At 42.4% G+C, this 19,307-nt stretch overlaps 1 protein-coding gene across 1 annotated transcript; it reads left to right on the forward strand.

Annotated features, from left to right (window-relative positions):
• Nucleotides 1-1,015: 1,015 nt before the first annotated feature.
• Nucleotides 1,016-18,959, forward strand: LOC111078016 (calmodulin-lysine N-methyltransferase). Its single transcript, XM_022372549.2, has 2 exons — nt 1,016-1,391; nt 17,359-18,959. Exon 2 carries the CDS (start codon nt 17,420-17,422, stop codon nt 18,722-18,724), a length of 1,305 nt encoding a protein of 434 aa, XP_022228241.2. The 5' UTR covers nt 1,016-1,391; nt 17,359-17,419; the 3' UTR covers nt 18,725-18,959.
• The last annotated feature ends 348 nt before the right edge of the window (nt 18,960-19,307 follow it).

The following is a 19,307-nucleotide window of genomic DNA, read 5'->3' on the forward strand; positions in this document are numbered from 1 at the left end:
AATCAAAAACAAATAGAAAAGCAACAACAGCCCCAAGAAGAAGACAGAAATGAAGACGCGTGAAATGTGAAAATGGAAAATCATTTATACGCAAAAAACACAACGAGAGTGAAAGAGAGAGCGAGTCCGGGTGACCGAGAAAAAGAAACATTAACACGTCAAATCGCCCGCGCGACTTGACGCCCCCAACCCTCCCACCAGTGGTGTCCTTTCTCATAGTTTTCGTCTAGCAACCTTTTCCAAATGGCAGGACAGGAGTTTCCCAGAGAGGGAAATAAGAGTTGGAAGTGGCAAGAGGAGAAACATTATACCACCTATGACAACAGTTTCCAACTTCTAAACCACAAAATATGTCTAAGGGAACTAACAGCTTTTCGGGGACAGCATCTGGTATGCCTCTTGACATTTAATTGATTGTTTAAAAACTTAATCTTATCTCGTACATAGCTTGGTACATGAAGTGTTCGATACATTATATGACTTCTATCTCCTCTCATTATCTGTAACTGTCTGTAACGGGGAGTAGCTTTTTTTTAACGCTAAGACACAGTTGCTAGTTATATTAAGTTTTTCTATATTGCTGATCGCAGATGGCCGTTACCTTGTTTGTAAGTAGGCTATAGTTTCCTAGAGGTAGTGCATAGGGTTTGAAGAGAAAATGATTACAACTCAACTTAGTTCACTCAACTCACGATTGGTGGTACTTCGAGCCAGATTCATTATTGATGTGGTGAATGGAAGTCACATCCACACTACATATATTTCTGATGACCTTTTTACGAGTACTCCCACACTAAACATGGTTAAATATATGGTTGAACTCTTTCCAAATTATTATTCAGAGTTCTTTGCACTAACTACTATCTATGTACATATGTATGTATATATACTCATACTACTTCTAACTAGTTCGAAGTTGAGGTTCGAGGTTCGAGGTTGAGAACGAACGTGTTCGAACGTATTTTTCGGCAGAGAAGCTTTTTTCGCTCAATTTCAATTTCAGTCGTTGCTCATACGCAACGTTGGCCGAGTGAAAAGTGGAAAATACAGCTTTTTCCCGTTTTCCATTGGCGGCTTGAGTTTCGTCATTTGTTGTTGCTTTCGGGGCGCGTGTGCTTGGAAAATATGGTGCGTGGTTTCAAAAATAGTGAAGAAAAATATAAACGATTGCCTGCAAACAAAAAATAAAAAAAATGTAAATAATCTTTCAGAGAGTATCTTGAAGGAGTGATTGTGCTATTTGTTGAGTATTAAATACATTAAACAACACTAAAACCTAGAACAAACATATCGCTATCGCTGAAGAGATCCCAAACATTTAGGAGTCTGGTTTGTGTCCGCACTCAAGCGCTTTAATGGCCCAGCCGAGAAAATATTTACAATTTTTCAACGTAAGCATTTCGAATGTTTTGTGTATTGAGATCTGTATATTCTGTAAGCTATGTAAAAACAATATGTTGAAGTTCATAAATTGTTGGTCCATTTATTGTCTGCATTTTGATTTGTTTGTGGAACATTTCGACATGTTAACAATCGTTTTGCTTGGGACCTGAGAAATGTGTTGGAGGAAATTGGAATTTAGAATATTTGTCATGATAAGTTTCCACTTATCTCATGGCACCAAAGGCCGTTCCGTTATCAATATCAGTAAAGCATAATTTAACTTATCTAACTGCAGCTGACTTTTAGTGAAGCCGTGCGTAAGGCCACCGTTTGGCATTACTTCGAAGTTAAAATAAATATTACCTTTTCGAGCACTTTTCAGTTGCTGGCAGCAGGAACAAGTCCGCTTTTGTTTTGTCCAACAATTTTTCAGAGGGGTCAATTCATTTCATTGTAGCTTCTGTCTTTTAGCTATGTTTAATATTTCCGAAAGATTGCATCCGATACTTTGTCGACTAAAGCTGGGAGATTGCATTGACGCAGAGCCGTACTACGGGTAATTATGTATATACATACATATATGTATGTGTGAGTAGTTTTCCTCCTACTAAAATAAATTTGGTAAAAAAAATTGTTAGAAGTTCAATTGCCGTATAAAAAAACAAACAAAGGAAGAGTAAATATTTAAACACACAGATAAAATAAAAAAAGACAGGGATGATAAGTTACTAAAAGAAAGTTTCTTTCATACATTTTATTATTGCTTCTTTGCTAAACACAAGTCTTCCATATGAAGTTTATAGACAGAGAGAGCTGCAGAAGGTCTGGAATGGATAAATTACGAATCAACCAATACGGTTGCGTAACATGCAATTCGCATTGCAAAATGCTTCTATTATTTTGCATTTCTCATAAATACTCGTAGCTTTGAATAATTGAAAAAAAACTTCAATCTTATGGAAATTTTCGGACAATTGGGGATTATGTAAGATAACCTTTCTGAAACCTTTTATCCAGTCCGTGCCCTCCGATTGCCATACATAAACAATTACTTAGATTTTCAGCAGAAATTATTCGCTTATCCGTACACATAAACGAGTATGTATGTATATACATTTTACATACCTCGAGAACATTCAGGGTTCAATTGAGCTTGGACCCACCTCACAAATCCCCACTCATTCCCGGATTCCACTTCGCATTTGGACTGCCAGATCTCGATTCCATTTGTCAATCGCTTTCAATTACATTTAATTTACGCTCAATGATTTGCAGGCATTTTCCATTCGGTCAACTAAGACCTGCCCCTCATGCTGCGGCTTTCCTGCGGTTTTCCCTCACTTTTTCGTGGTCCCTTCTTCGGCTGCTTGTTTGTTTTCTCCTGAGCTCCTGAGTTTTGGCCACTGTTTAAAGTTTTCTTGCTGCTTTCGCTTCAGTCCCGTCCCAGTTATATGGGCTAATTAAAGCCAAACGTCGCATTAAATTTTGCTGTGCCATAAAAGCGGAAAGAGCAGAGGAGCCACCATTTTTTATTTATTTAGTTTAAAGTTCAGGCAAGGCATAAAAATGTCTGTTGATGATGACAAGCACACTTGAAAGAGATTTATGGCCCCGATTCATTGCTGGACTAAAGAAGACGTCTCGCAAATGAACTTTGATTGAGTGAGGGGACGCAATAGGTGGGAGGAGGTATTATGTCCTCTCAGGATGCCGAATAATTGGCCGCTGCACGTGTTCAACTGTCTTTTCTGTGTATCTTTTCTGTACTTTTCCTGTACTCTTCCCCGCCGCTTTCCTCTCTTCTCATCTGCTTCCGATTCTCATCTGCAAATGGCACTAATGTCAGCCTGATGAGTATTAATTGAGTACAGACGCACACAGGGACAGGCATAGGCACACTCCCTCGCACCCACACCTACCCACGGATCTACAGCTTTGGGGGCTATAAATCTAACCGGCACCCCCACAGAAACACATGGCTAAGTCCCCGCCGATGTCACCCTCGCCGAAACAGACTCACACTTGGAAACGGACACACACACAGCCATAGACACAGACGCAGGCACGGCATGCGGCAAGCGGAATACGGCTGGTCCCATGCCGAAAACTTGTGCCTGTCGTCTTTTGAATGCACTGTGAAAAGTGAGGGGACAGATTAGAGGTACAATTCGCGATTATTCACATTTTTGGGGTGAGAGTTAGGTGCATTGAGACCACATGGATATTTTCCGCCGCACAGTGGGACGTCAGCCGAACAGAGGAGGCAAAAGTCAGTGAGAAATTTGGATAATATGGAAATAGTACGCTACTAATGGAGAATTTTCAAGACCATTCAATAATCCAAACTACCTACATACTCGTATAAGAGCATTCAGAGATAATAAGTGTGTAAAATTGTATTCAACTTTTATTCACACTTAAAAATAAACTATGAAACGTATGATTCTGATTTGGGTACACTTTATTAAGTCTCTTCATGGTTATAAATACTCAATCGATAATCAATACTCCAGATTGATTTAAGTGACGTAACACCGAAAAACGGCCAAAATAGGGCTGTCCATGCAAACAGGTGTACACATCCTTAGGCTGAGTCAATTAAATCGCTTTTGAAAACAAACCCCACCGCATCGCAGAATGAGCTTCTAAATTAAGGTAAAGGAATATTAATAACACATATTTTAAATAAATATAGGGTATATTCAAGAATGTATTAAAGTCAAGTTGAAAATTAATTCAAAAATTTGAATGCATCCATATATGTATAGTATTTTATCCATTAGACACGTGAGATCCCATTTGCCATTAATATTCCAATTTTTGTTTATTCAAACGTTCTTTGTTGATCCACAAAAATAAAAAGGTATCATTTTACATATGCAAATATGCAGAAGCTATTGTAAAGCTTCTAGACATCGTAGCACCATGGCCGATTATCCCACTGTGCGCCGTTTACCTGATTACTTGCTCCACTCGTACCATCCTATCGCTACTAGGCCAGATACATCTGGTACCCTATAAATCGTCCTGGATCAATCACCCACAATAATACCTCTAAAGTTGCTTACTGCCTTCAATCTGATGCCTACATAAAGTTCCGCTGTAATTCAAGATAAAGATAGTGTACAGATTAAGCAGCCCGAAACTATACAAAGCTGTTCGGGCAAAAGAACTACACGAGATGAAGTAACAAGATTGCGCTAACATTTGATAAGTGTTTCCTTTTCGCCTCCTTTTGATCGGGGCTCTAATTTACAACAACTGCGAGTGAAAAGCAGAAAAAAAGAGCTGACTCTGAGTAACATCCGTGAGGTTATAGTTGCCATTTTGGTGAGTTGCTAGCCCAGCTTTGGCAGTCAGAAACCAAAATGAATTTGAGCTGCAAATTGAAGTGGATGCAAACTTTGACAAGAACATGAAAAAGAAGCCCTTTTATCCATCGGCTTGCTTTGGTTTCATTTCAATTTTCCGAGAATTTCTCCCCATGCATTCCCCTGCCTTAGGGCCTGACGTCTGATGGTTTCGTGACTTGTGTTGACCATGTGAGCTCTTTGTGTGCCTCCGCGGGAGGTGCGCAGTGTATGGGGGGTTGCCCGTCCTGTTCCTCCATCAGACACGGGGCCTGGGGCAATCCCCAGATCCCACCCTCCCTCAATATCACTTGGGTCTAGACAATTATTGCAACCGAGACGCACCTACACATAGGCCCCCTGGCTTTGTTATCGCCATGTGCCCTGCTCGCACATGTGTCTCGAATATTAGTGGCAGTAACTGTGTTTAAACAGTTGGCGTCAAAATTATAATTAAAACGTGCATCAAAGTCATACACGGCCGCACAGCATGTCACAATTTGTTGTTGCTGCGGCCTCTACCACGCCTATTGTTGTTACTGCTTACAAAACATTTTTGATTTATCGGCAAAGTCAGCTATCATCCATGCCTCTGCCTCTGCCTCCGCCCCTGTCCCTGGCTGCTAAGGGGCAGGGCACTTGACGGCGCGTCCTTGTAACTTAATTGAATTTTTATTGCCAAGTTTGCATAATGTGAGCCGTATCGGGTCCGGAGAGTGTTTGGGGAAAGGCATCTACGCGGGCATCCTCCGTTATTGCTGCTCGTCGGTCTGATGCGGCGTATACGTAATCAACGAGAATTGCGCATACGCAGCGTCAGCTCAAAAAATAAACCCATTAAGCGGCGATAAGTAACTGCAGCAGAATTGCACCGCAAATGCAGTGGCAGGCACAGGGGTGCCATGGAAGGAACAGTCGCCGCCTGACAGGGCACATAATAATCGGCTAACGAACGAACTAACTCTTTCTATTTCTGCTGCAGCTAAAGTCCTGCAGTCCTGATTTTGCGATAAGCCTAGGCACGGCTCTGTGGTTTTATTTTCTGTGGTCGCCCCTTCTGCACTCATGCAGCCGGGTGTCATGGTGGTCGAGGGGTGATTTGGGCGGCAATGACATGTGTGCTTGGTGACATTTGTGTGGGAATGAGAAGGCTTAGGTGATCGATAATTAATTATCCCTCTCTAAATTTAGCCAAACTAAGCCAAATAACAAAGCGGTCAATTAATATCGCTCCTTAAGAGGTATTTTGAGTATTTTGTTCACCTTTAAAATGTTTCCTAGGTTTTCTGGGCTTTATATTTGCATAAAAAATTTTTTGATTGAGTAAAATCCAATATGATATTTAGAATTGCTTATTTCTTTCCCTATTTTTATGCTTAAATAATGCTACACACCATTAAGTTCCGGGAGGAGGAGTTCAAGACCAAGCTTAAGCTACTCAAGCGGCTCTGCATGTGCTTCAGTCAGTCAGTCAGTCGGTGGGTCAGTCTGTCCGTCAGTTAGCTAATCTATCAGTCAGTTTGGTATATGTCAGCTGCCCTGTCGCTCAGTGGCCCCCCGAGTGCCCTTTGCTAAAAAGTTGCATGCGTCAAGCTGATTTTTCATTCATTGCAGCTTGGGGCATTCTGTTTTTGCTGTTTTTGCTTTTTTTTGCTGTTGTCGCTGCCTTCCCTCTTGACTTGTGACGCGGACACGCGAACGGGTTCAGCGGGCGGCTGCAGGCACCCACGGACGCTCTTCCACTCCACCCTCAGCCATGTGTCAAAGTTCATTAGGAATTGTATCTGTGCAATATGTATAAATTCAAATATATTTCGTTTCACTTTGCCCTAGCTGCTCCGATTTTCGCCTCTGTGATATTTGAGATTGAAAATAAAACAAGACACAAAATATAAATTGAATTTCCTGAACATAAAATGCAATTCTGCACTGAAAGGGATCAGAGGTCTGCCTCAATGACAGAGATTACTGTACGAGTATTGTGTTGTATTGTGATTTGATTTATGGGTGCTCCTCTTTGTTTTTTTTGTTCAGACCAACGTTATATTCTATTTTCCAATTGAGAGATTTATGGCCAGGGGGCCAATGCTTGTTATTTGTCTGTTGGAATATGTAATGGCTGCACGGATGGCCGTTTGAACTATTACCGATGCGATAGGTGATTGGTTTCCTGCCTCCAGGTATGATGGATTGCAGTAGAGTTAAGATTGCCGTTCAGATTTCTATGCTTCGGTTCAGAGTGAATTGACAAATATTATTGGTAATTAAGTAATGCTTGAGCAATCATTTTTGACCAACGTCGAAAGCAAGTCAAAGATTTAACTTTGAGACTTTTCTTCAGAGTCTACCATATAGTAAGTATTTGTGTATTCGTATAGAAATGGGGTTAACTTTAAAGGTGAATGGATTAATATCAATAATATCAGTTTTTTCCAGTGCACCACATTTAAAGGGGCAGTCAAATCAGAGACAATTTCATTCAAATTACCCCCTCCACAAATCAAAATCTGCAACGATAATATTTCAATTGCAATTATCATGTTCGATTACCGTCATATTATCGCTGATAGCTGACGCGATTTTCTAAAAATACGTCCCATTGCCTCATAAATATATTATCGTCACCAGAAAATGTATTACATTTCCAGCGTTAGAGCCAAAAAGTGTCTAGATTAGAGGCCTTCTCATGGTACTACGTAGACATTGTGAAACGGCACTGAAAATCAAGATAAGCTTGGCAGTCGGCCACCGGGTCAATCAGTAATCACTGAGGGAGATTGATTTGGAAACATATTTTCAGTCACATTAGCAGTTTGTGCCTCTCTGGCGGTCTATTGGGTATATGAAGCTGGCGTTAACCTCCATCCCAATGTCTAGCCAGTCAGCTGACCCGTCTTTACCTCTACGCCTATCCCTATCCCTATCCCCACTGCCCTTGGCACAGAGTGTGCTCCACTCCCCGTTTTTAGCTGTGCGTGAAGGCACTGAGGCGTGCGTGCGCCTTTCCACCTGAGTGATGAAAGCATTTAGGCAGACCAGACTCCTTCAATTCCCTCTGCCGGCCAGGCCCCTGCTGTGCCACCCTTTCCCCTGCCTCCAGTTGATTCGGCAAAGGACCACTTATACGGCACGCAGAGGAAGCTCCGACATCGACATTGGCATCCTTTGGGCCCCTCACCTCAGGAGTACTTAACCAGAGACAGTCAGAGCGATGCCTGTTATTCGTACTGTCCGGTAGCAACTGGTTGATACCTCGTAGGTTCTTTTAAAATTATTTCATTGAGTTTCCATCAGCTATAATGTGTCCTTTGAATATGTTGGCATTTAAATTCAAACGAGTGAGCCATTTCCGTTGCGTGGTAGTTTATCCCCAAAGCTATTTGCTATGAAGACTTAGTTGTGCTTGGCTGGAGCTCAAGAGCTCTAGCTCTCTTGGACTTTACAAATTGGCTTATCTCTCTTTGGCCCTTTTGAGGGGTAGTTACATTCCCACTCCGAGTCATACTATGTGCATTCTACATCCCGTGGATCGGGTATTTTTTGCCGCTGAATGGGGAAACCATGCTAAACTTTAACCAGAATCCCAGCGTCGGTAGAGCATTGACACACGTCAGAATTTTGCCTTGTGGCTGGGTTGCAGGGCAGGGGTTGCCCCTTTTCTCCTGCCCTGCCCTTGCCACGAATCGTGGCGCTGGGTGGCTGACTATTTATAGACTTGGCAGAGTGTCCGTGTGTACCATGTTGCCACGTACACCCATGTCCCTTCTTCCTTCATCCATCCTGTCCGCCTCTGTCCGCCTCTGTCCGCCTCTGTCCGCCTCTGTCCGTGCCTCTGCCCCAGACATTTGACTGAGTTGCTAGTTGAAGCGAGAGTTGTCTCCATGACACACACACACAAACACACAACACATATCGTGTACATGCAGTACTGTTCTGTACTGTACCCACAGATATGTTTATACATATATATGTACATTGTGCATATGTACATGTATGTATACAAACTACACGACTATGAGTCGATGTTTGTATGCATGTTTATGGCGCAAACTATTTGCCTGTTTATTTATTGATGCGTCCATTTGTTATTGTTGCCTTAGGGGCGTGAAAGGGGGAAGGAGAAAGCAGGGGATGAGGAAATGCGGAAAAATTTGATTTTCCATTTCTTTTAATTTTTGCAAAAGAATATTTAAACGTGGCATCTAGATGCCCCCTAATTGGCTCTGCCCTTTGTGTGTTCCTCCCGGCTTTGAGCCCGCAAAGTGGATTAGACGGGAGCTTCGTTTCACTTTCTCATTTATTTTCTTTATCTTTTGCTTCTGCTAACCCTGATGACCCCGGGTTGTCCTTTTCGGCTGCAATGTTCGTCCAGGCGTTGTCCTGTTATTTTTAAATTACGGCGGCTGCCAAAAATGTTTGTCGTTTCTCCGATGATTAAGAGCCCTGCAATGACTCTCGTAAAGTATTTCGTCTTAGTGATGCCCGAAATCAGGGAGTATCCCTAAATGACCCCCAAGTGGACACACCCCCACCCACTTTCCAGAGTGGTCAGTTTCTTGAGTAGATAATACAATTTAGCTGAACCTCTCTGGGGGAACCCAGCTCTCGAGTGGCCCCATGGCTTCGTTCCACCCCATTTTGGCAAGCTGGCGACTTCCAGCTATTTCCACAAAATGTTTTACATATTTGCGATTTTTGCATCCTCCGTCTCTGTGTATGCAGCAAAATTATTTCATATGGTTCGGGCGGGGAGGGGGCTCTTGGCATAAAATGTAAATTTTCCTGTGGTACGTGGCTTAAATTGCTATCACAATTTCAGAATAACTCGCAAATGCCAGAAACCAAAAGGATCAGAAATGCTGTTTGGGCTTAGGAACGGAATTCTGTATGCTGGAAATATCATACTATGTACATACTCGCAGATGTGTCAATATAAGCGGGCATCTCGTGACTATGAAGATTTCCCACTGGATTCCCATGGGAATCATTTACATAAGAGAGATTTAATATCCAAATAAGAATTGTAAAACGAATGTACATCCAAGTGGGAATATATACATATATACACTCATTTATCGTAAGGCATATATTATAAGAGATATTGAGTGGATAACACACAAATTTAAGCGCAATATTTTGGGAATCGGAAGGATGATTGTGATATTTCCTATAGGAAGAGAAAATGTGATCTCCCCTATTTTTTAAATATAAGTACAACTGGCCCTCGCTGCACAGCCCTACACGGTTATAAATTTTCTCCCTTCCCCCTTTTAACACGCTCCAAACCTCGTTATTACACGATTGCGAAATAGAGAAATTAATTTTTTTTTGTCAATTATGAGTTAGTGTCTGGATGGAAATCCTACATTTGAGCTGAACTTTTTTTCGACTGTGAACCAAAAAAATGTTTCGGAGCCTTCAAAAGTGTTAAGAAATTATGGTTTTTTAAATTTTATTTTAATTTTTAGAATCTGCTATTTTATAATGATTTTCGTACATAGCTTATCTGTTCGAGTCAGTATATAAATTTGGAACTTATGATTTGTAGAATTTTAAAATTTTTTTTACATTCGATTGCATCTGATTATACTCCAATGTAGATTCTAATCTGACAGGGCGGAGGGGCTCAGCGCGCTGGGGGTGGGGGAAGCAACTGAAAATTAATTTATTTATTCTGGCTATAATAATGATCCGATCTGATTCAGACAGACGGACGGACAGACAGGCATGGCTATATCGACTCGGCTATTGATGCTGTTTCCTTCTCTGCGATACACACATCCACTTTTACCACAAATCTAATATCTAATATACCCCTTAACTCTTTTTGAGAGCGGGTATAAAAACAGCAAAAAATATAGTTTGGAACGTTGCTGGCCCAACGGCCAAAATGGGATCAAAGCAAACGAAACGGACTTGTAATTTTTATTATACCGATCAATACCTTTTGATTCGCTCATGAAAATGCGACTTAAGTTTAAGAGAGAGGAAAAAATACTTTAATCTCACAAAGAAGCTTTAAAAGCCACTAAACAATCTAAAATTAATGCTTTTTTTGATAGCCCGCAATAGCCAGTTAGTTCTTTTAGTCCATCCACAATCTACATACCTCTGTCAAGAGTCCTTTTCCGAATATCCAGAAACATGCAGAAACCAACAAATCAATAAACCATTACATACAGTTTCTTCCCAGTCGCCAACCAAACAGTCCATTTCCTTGACGCGTTGGTTGCTTTTTGTCAACTCATCTCATTCTCCGGGGTTAGCTCGTCGTTACTTATTGCTTGGTATAATCGCGTTTGCTGCAGCGCAGTGCAGCGTATCGGGGAATTCCCCTTCACGTTTTTGTGAATGCCATCAGCTGTCGGATCATTCACCTCGATTCCCGATTCTCGCACGCAGCCCCCACACTATTCTTACCACCACCCAATGCCTCCCCAGCGTCAAATAATATTTTTGCAGAGCCGCAGGAGAACTAAGGAACTACGGCAGTGTTAAGTGAGTGACAGGCAATAAAAATTGGAGGCGACACTTGGCCCGACCACTTCCGGCCCGGCTCGGCCAGACCGGAATTGTTCCTGGGCAGAGAGGGGCTGGGAGTGGGACAGTGGAATTTGAGGGGCCCAGGGCTATGCAAATAATTTAATTAATATTTTATTTCAGACTGCATCCCGTTCTGCGTCCACAGCCAACCGACCCCAGTGCACTCGTCAGAAGCGGAAGAAAATTGGATTTTTATTTACATTTTTGCACTTACTTGAACCCGCCTGAGGACGGGACGAGGCAGGGCAGCGATTCTGAATGGGAATGGGCATTGAATTGAGAAGAAATGCCCAATAAAAATAAATGCGAGCGTAAATTAAATCTGAGCAGTCGTGCATGTGTAATCTTTATACATATAGAACTCGTCTGTGGATAGGCAGATGCGCTAACGTTGGCTTGCAGTCAAAAATCAAGAAATCACATGAAAAAAGTTGACTCGGAATCAACTTACGCCTGTAAACAGTAAACAAATCACCAAAAACACACACACACACAAACACAATTTGCAGAATACAGGCATACGAATATATATTACAGGAGGAGGGAAATAGAAGAACGCATACATATGTACATACATACTCGCATATAGACAGTTCAGACAGTTAGTTGGTCATAAATCGATGGGGATTATGTGCGCTAATAAAATTTAAAGACTCTAGGAAGGAGAATATATGTACATAGCGAATGAATGAGGAAGCGTTCGAAAGTTTTTGACGATTACGCATACGCCGCGTATGCAGCAGGCAATCATTGCGTGGTGTAGAGCGAGCAGAGATTATGATTAATGTATGCTGAAACGAGTCTTTACTCACCGTGGAACTTATCATGGTAATGAGCGATTGCATTTACCATGAGAAATTCATATTCTAAGAATGCAGCGTCAATAACCTCAAATTGATTCGAAATGAGTTGCGGCCCAGTAACTGCTTGAATCGTATATTGGCCTTTAAATAAGCTGTGAGTGGCACTCAAGCATAGTTGGCGTTCCTGCTCGCCATCCAATATGTGCCAATGATCAATCAATCATGGCTGTCGTCGCATCGAAAAATTGGGCTTGGTTTATCGATATTTTGCCAATAAAGATGATTTTGGAGACTCTATTAAACCATTTGTATGTCTAGCAAATCACTCTATGCTACCTCGTGGCTATGCCCACCAAATAATTAATATTATTTCTAAAGCCACCAATTGGAGGAGCCTTTCCGAATTTAGCAGTCAATTTGTTAACTTAGTTTGAACTAGAATTATTTAATTCCTTGATTGTGACATGATCAGACATCTCTAAATTGAATTTATTAAAGGCCCTCCTTGTACACCATGTACAAGCACCGCCCCATCTTGGTAGTGTATTAGATTATCGTTGATGGAAAAAGTTTCCTCTTAGCCGCAGTCAGCCATAATTAAATTTGACTTCATTATCTCGCCAGCGACTCTGGAATAACTCTTTTTCACAGTTGGCTCTTTATCATGCGAGCGAGTATGAGTACCAGCAACAGCACCCGTCTGTCTTGATGTGTTCCCAGAAGTCATGTGTGTATCTGTCTGTTGACACTTCGGGCCCCAAGGTCAGAGTCGAAAAAATAATCATAAAAAACCCGCAGAGAGAAACATAAAAAGAAAAGCCGAGCAAATTGCTGTGACAGTAGATTGCAATAAATAATAAATTATAGGGTTAATGCGAGCAATGAGCGCGAAGAGCGTCGAGCATTCATCAGAAGAACGAGGACATACATACGCACTCGTATATCCTGTATGGCGTTGCGTGCTCCCGCAGCGTTCACGAGGGACCAGAGGGGGAGAGAGATGGAGCGAGACGAACACGCACGTCAGTCTTGCTTTCTCCTTGGGTTTTTGCTTCCTTACCCCAGTATTTCCGACGCCTTACGGCAGGGGGTGTGCGAGTGGCTGGCAGAAAACCTTTTCACTTTGTTCTTGCATTTTTTTGGACGGCATCGTCGACAACATTTCCCAGGTGCCACAATGCAAGAAAAGTTTCTCGAGTGATTGAATCGAATCGAATTGGATGAACTTGCCAGGGAAAAACTTTAATTTTCCAATGATTGAGCCAACCGCCGACTGTGCCCGCCCCCGACTCTTGTCGGTATCCCACTTGCAAATGAATTTTGGTCTGTAGCTGCCCAGGTTCAGGTCGTGTCTTCGCCCAGCTAATCGTTCGACGAGTGTTTCTCAGACCAGGGTCAGAGACCAGGAGAGGAAACGATGCAAACATTGTCGGCTTTTATTGTCGTAGCTGCAAGGCAGGCTTTAAAGTTGGTCCAAAGTTTTCGCTGTAAACTTTTGCTGGAGGCAGAGCTGCGGGTTTCGGGACACGTTTTCCAGAGCAGAGCCCACTCAATATTCATGTTTCCCCATTTCGGCGAATGCAAATTCACATTCTTCAGCCGGGCATTAGGCATGGAAAAGTTTCATTGGCCCCCAATAAGGGTCTGGGCGGGGCCGTCGTTAAAAGTAGTTCGAGAAGCTGGCGAAGTTCCCCAAAGTTGTTAATGTTTGATAAGGAGTTGCTGTGGGAGGTCGACCAGACTGTGTTGGGATGGTGGAAACTGAGAGTGTGATTCCACGAAGGGTCTTGTTTGATTAGGACATTCATTACGTTCTCCCTTTGAGCGCTGATAAGTAAGTACAGTTGGTACTTCATCAAACCGGAGAACTGCCTTGGGGCTGCATCATATACATAGTACCAGCACTGACAATATTTCGCTGCTTTGATATGCTGCATAAAATTAAATAGCACTCTGGAATACATTTTGGCAGCAGGATGATTTGGTTATTTTCTGGTTCGTTGGCGCCACTTTGATCTTTTTTTGACTTTGATGTTTATTTTTCGTTCAATTTTTAATAATGTTGTTTATTTTTTAATTCTGCTAGTGAATCTGTTCCATTCCATTCAACTCTGCACAAAGTGAGATTTCGTTTCTATCCAACGAAGCTTTAAATAGAGATACTTATCTATTCCTTATGTCCGTTTATTATTCATCGTATTCAACAGTGTTTAGTTTTGATACATTATTAAAATATGCACACGCTCTTATCGTAATGAGCCCAATAGCACAGCTTATCTGTACAGGTGTCAGCTGTCAATGCACGGATAACATTTGGGAGCACACTTGTTTGCTGTGACAACTGGATTATTACGAGTGCGAATATTCAAATACTACAACACGAGTACATACGGGTATTAGAGAAAACGAGAAGGAACGTGTGAGTCGCTTCTAAAGACGCGACTCTACTTATACCCGTACTCAGTCAGCATTTACATATTTGAGCATATGATTTTTTTAAAATTTTAGAATTAAAAAAAAAAATTTTATATTTTACAATTTTTTTCTACATCTGTTATCTACATCTGCATATATTATGTATATTATACATCTAACATGTAGATTATACATGTACCATTTAGATTCTACATCTCCTCCGCTAGCGGTTGCTCGCGCACTGAACGCGGCAGAGTGTGCGAGCGAGAAAGAAAATGAGTTGCGATGTTTTGGGCAGGAGGGGGCAGGGGAAGCAACTGAAAATAAATTTCTTCATTCTGGCTATAATTATGATCCGATCTAATTCAGATTCAGCAATCTCATAGATATGGGCATTTTCTACGATACTGCACTTTCAGTTTTATCGTAGCTTTAAAAATGTGCCTGCCACAGATTTTCGTCTTTTGTGGGGCGGAAGCCAAATTTGGTTGCCCTAGCTCTTATAGTCTCTGAGATCCAGCCGACAAACAAGGACGGACGGACGGACAGATAGACAGACAGACAGACATGGCTCTATCGACTCGGCTATTGATGCTGATCAAGAATATATATACTTTATGGTGTCGGAAACGTTTCCTTCTCTGCGTTACACACATCCACTTTTACCACAAATCTAATATACCCCTTAACTCTTTTTTGAGTACGGGTATAAAAATAAAATAAAACTCGATGCGAGCCCTTCATCCGAGATCTTCTCTGCTAAGGCCACTTTAGGTTTCCAAATCTTTTTAGCGGAGCAAATCAAAACTGTAGATGTACATATTTCAAAATGATTGAACGGTTGATATTACAAATTTCTATAAACTAAAAGCCTTCTTTGGGAATTGACAATACCTGGTATTTTTATGCAGATTCTTTGCTCTCTGCGAAAACAGATACGAGTGCCAAAAAATGCTTGCCCACAACGAATGATGCATGTACGAGTATTCGGATGAACTTTAATTACTCAGCCGCACTACGCACAGGGCTGCCCAGAACAGGTGTCAGTGGTCCATGGTCCACCCACGGCATTCCCAGGGGTCTACGAAAGTACAGAAAAACAAGCCTTTAATCAGAACTGAACACCCTCTTATCACCGATAGACTCCATATGCTGTTCGTATTGTAAGCGATTGCTGGGTTGGTTGGAAATGCGCTGGCGGGCTTTAGCTGGAAAACCGCCCATCTGAATACGAGTATGTGTCTGTTTGTGTGTTTCTGCTTTCACGTCAGCACAATTAACATTTTTATGAGCTGTAAAATTTCTTAATTTTGATGAATTTATACGGCAAGCAACAAAAACCAAAATATACAGCCTGAAAATGTGCAACAATCAAAACAATAAAGGCCAAGGAATATACGAGTACACGCACGAGGGAATATTCTCTTGATTTATTTACAAATAAGTACATACATATCTACATACATACATACATATCTATCTATATACATGTTTTAGATGTTTTTGGTTAGTTCTCAGATGCTACCGAATGACTTGATGCCTGCTTTTGTTGAGTGTTTAAATAATTTGCTCTATCCAAAAATACTCTTTCTCTATCTCGCTTTATAAAAAAGGCCGAGTCCTCGGTTGGAGTACAGTTTTGATTAGCCGAAAAATTCAAATGAGTTTTAGAGGTTCGGAAGATTCCTTAGAGTTTACTGTGCGTACTGAAAAAATACATTAAATAACCATTGTATGTACAACAGAATGGCTATTTAATGGTATAGAAAATATATTACACTTCGAGGTGCTAGACTAAGCTAAGCTTCTGGGGACGCGATTCTACTTATACCCGTACTCAGACAGTAATACATTTAAAGCTTAAGATTGTTTAGAATTTTAGAATTAAAAAAAAAAAGTTTACGATTTAAATTTTGCTACATCTGTTATCTACATCTACAATGTATATTATACATCTCCTCCGCTAGAGGGAGCTCGCGTACATAACGAGGCAGAGTGAGCGAGCGAGAAAGAGAATGATTAGCGGGTCTCTTTCTGTAGGAGGCGGGGGAAGCAACTGAAAATTAATTTCTTCATTCTGGCTATAATTATGATCCGATCTTATTCAGATTCGGCAGTCTGGTAGATATGGTCATTCTCTACGATCCTGCGCTTTCAGTTTTATCGTACCTTTAAAAATGTGCGGGGCGAGATTTTGACGCTCAACAAGTCCGTCCGGACGAACGGACGGACGGACGGAGAGACATGGCTATATCGACTTGGCTATTGATGCTGATCAAGAATATATATACTTAATGGGGTCGGAAACATTTCCTTCTCTGCGTTACACACATCCACTTTTAGCACAAATCTAATATACCCCTTAACTCTTTTTTAGTACTGGTATAAAAACAGCTGATCTTAGAGCAAAATATTAGATTAGTTCTAAAAACACCTTCAAAGTGTTGACATTTGGTTTTTAATTGATTTATAAAACTTAAAGATGGATACAATCGAGATAAGTACCAGCATCATTAATCGAAGAGGGATCATTATGCATTTTCATTTCAACAGGGTATAGAATTGTCGATACCGATTTCTCAATGCCAGCATAAATGTTCAAAGACGTCTTGTCTATAAAAAATGTAGCCAAAGATTTTGCGTAGTGTTTTGTGGGGGTTTGCCGCTCGGTATAATATGTTTTATTTTATGGTCGGATAATTTGCATTTTGAATGCCATTAAAAATTCATAATTGGAAAATAATGGGCCCGAAAGAAGACGAAGCGAAGTAGAAAATTCGAGATTCGTTTCGGCCAGACGAGAAAACTTTGGAGAAGACTTTTACTAATTCTGTTGTCCCCCCGTTCGCTCTGCTCTTTTCCAGAAATGAAACAAATCCGGAAACAACTGAAACTGAAAGACAAGCAAGCCGAACCTGAAGTAAAATGTCAGCAACCCTAGTACAAAAGTTGTCAACAAAAACTCAACTCAATTCCCAGGCCCAACAGCAACCAAGCCGGAAAACGGAGCAGACACCTGAGGTGGAAGTGGAACATCTGGCAACCATATCGCTACTGCTGCAATACGATATAGACAATACGCTGAATGCGTTCAAGCAGCACCGAAGGATGACGCTGGACGGAAGAGGAATGGGAGGACCCGGACCTCTGGCTCGGGAAGCAGTCAACAACAACCCAGAAAAAGACGTTAATCTGAATATGACTTCGGCTGGGCAAAGGGACCTCAGTAGCCCGATGGCCGAGCTGGAGGTTGAGCAAATTGGACTGGGCAAAGCGGGAGCCGCCGGTCAGGGGTTCATGCCGCCCACGCCTCCAGCCACCCCCAATATGCAAAACACGGCCCAGAAGCGCTGGAAGATTCTGGCTAAGGTCCTGCGTAAGGACTCCGAGGAGACTGTGTCCTCCTCCAGCGACGAGTTCAGCGAGGAGCAGACGGCATCGGTGAGGCGCTTCAAAAGCTTCGACCTGCTGCGGCAGGACAGCTTTGAGGACCACGTGAGCCTCAAGTGCCTGGGTACAACGGAGAACTGGTACAAGTACCGCATGCTGCTGGACAACGACGTTGAGTACTCGGTCAACATCCACCACATGGAGCGACAGCTGACCGCCAGCGATCTTATGGGCTTTAACAACACGGGCAACATCTGCGTTTGGCCCTCGGAGGAAGCCCTCACGGCCCTGGTGCTGTCTGAGGTGGACGCGTACCGCGGCAAGTGGATTCTGGAGCTGGGCGGCGGTTTCACCTCCTTGGCCGGCCTCATGCTCGCCAAGTACGCTAAGCCTTATGCCGTGCACCTGACCGACGGCAACGAGATTTCGGTGGACAACGTTCGAAAGACGGTCTGCCTGAACGAGCTGAGCTGCTACACCAAGTGCTCGGTCCTCAAGTGGCAGGAGTGCTCGGCTCGGGCGCAGGCGGAGCATGCCAAGTTCGACTTCATTCTGTGCGCCGACTGCCTGTTCTTCGACGAGGCTCGGTCGGCGCTGGTGGACACCATCTGGTATTACCTGGCGCCCCAGGGAGTGGCCCTGATCATGGCCCCGAGTCGCGGTCGCACTCTCAGCGTGTTCCAGGACGAGTGCGTTGCCCGGGGCTTTACGGTGGAGTTGGCCACGCGGTACAACGAGACCATCTGGCAGCGACACCTCCAGCTCAAGGCCGACTCCGCCCTGTACGACGAGGATCTGCACTATCCGCTGCTGCTCCGCTTGTGCAAGACGCACAGCTAGAGAATCGGAGGGCACGACCGTGTGCGTCCGGAGCGACTGGAAGTAGGTGCAATTAAATTTAGTCAATGTTTTAGTTGATAGCAAGAAAATTCCAGTTTACACCTTAAACAAAAATGGGGCCGATGCAGAGCAAATTCCGCGGAGGCCTCGCCGAACAAATAGAAATTCCTCCCACACTGAAACAAAAATGTAGAATATGGACTAGGCTGGTCCCTCAAATCGCTAAGAAAGAAAAGAGTTCACCGAAATTTTGTAGTTTTTTTCAATTGAACAATTTCACCATTTCCTTTTGATTCGGCTTTCTTAAAAATGTATTCCATTCCCCTAAGCTGCCACGCAGGGTTGCCGAATAACGCACCTAAAAGTGAGGTAGCTCTATCAATTAGAACGCAACTTATCCTTACTTAAGCAGCACATAATACACATAATAGATACACCCCAAGTGCGACCATAGTCAAGACCGTGCGGACTTCTTGGTTTCCGGAATTTTGACTTCATTACATCATTTTGGCGGTCGTCGTTACGCGTCTTATTATTATATTTTCATTGATGCGACCTTATACGTATGTAAATGCCGTGCAGT

This window comes from Drosophila obscura, unplaced genomic scaffold, assembly GCF_018151105.1.
Source record: "Drosophila obscura isolate BZ-5 IFL unplaced genomic scaffold, ASM1815110v1 contig_9, whole genome shotgun sequence".
NCBI classification, from domain to species: Eukaryota; Metazoa; Arthropoda; class Insecta; order Diptera; family Drosophilidae; genus Drosophila; species Drosophila obscura.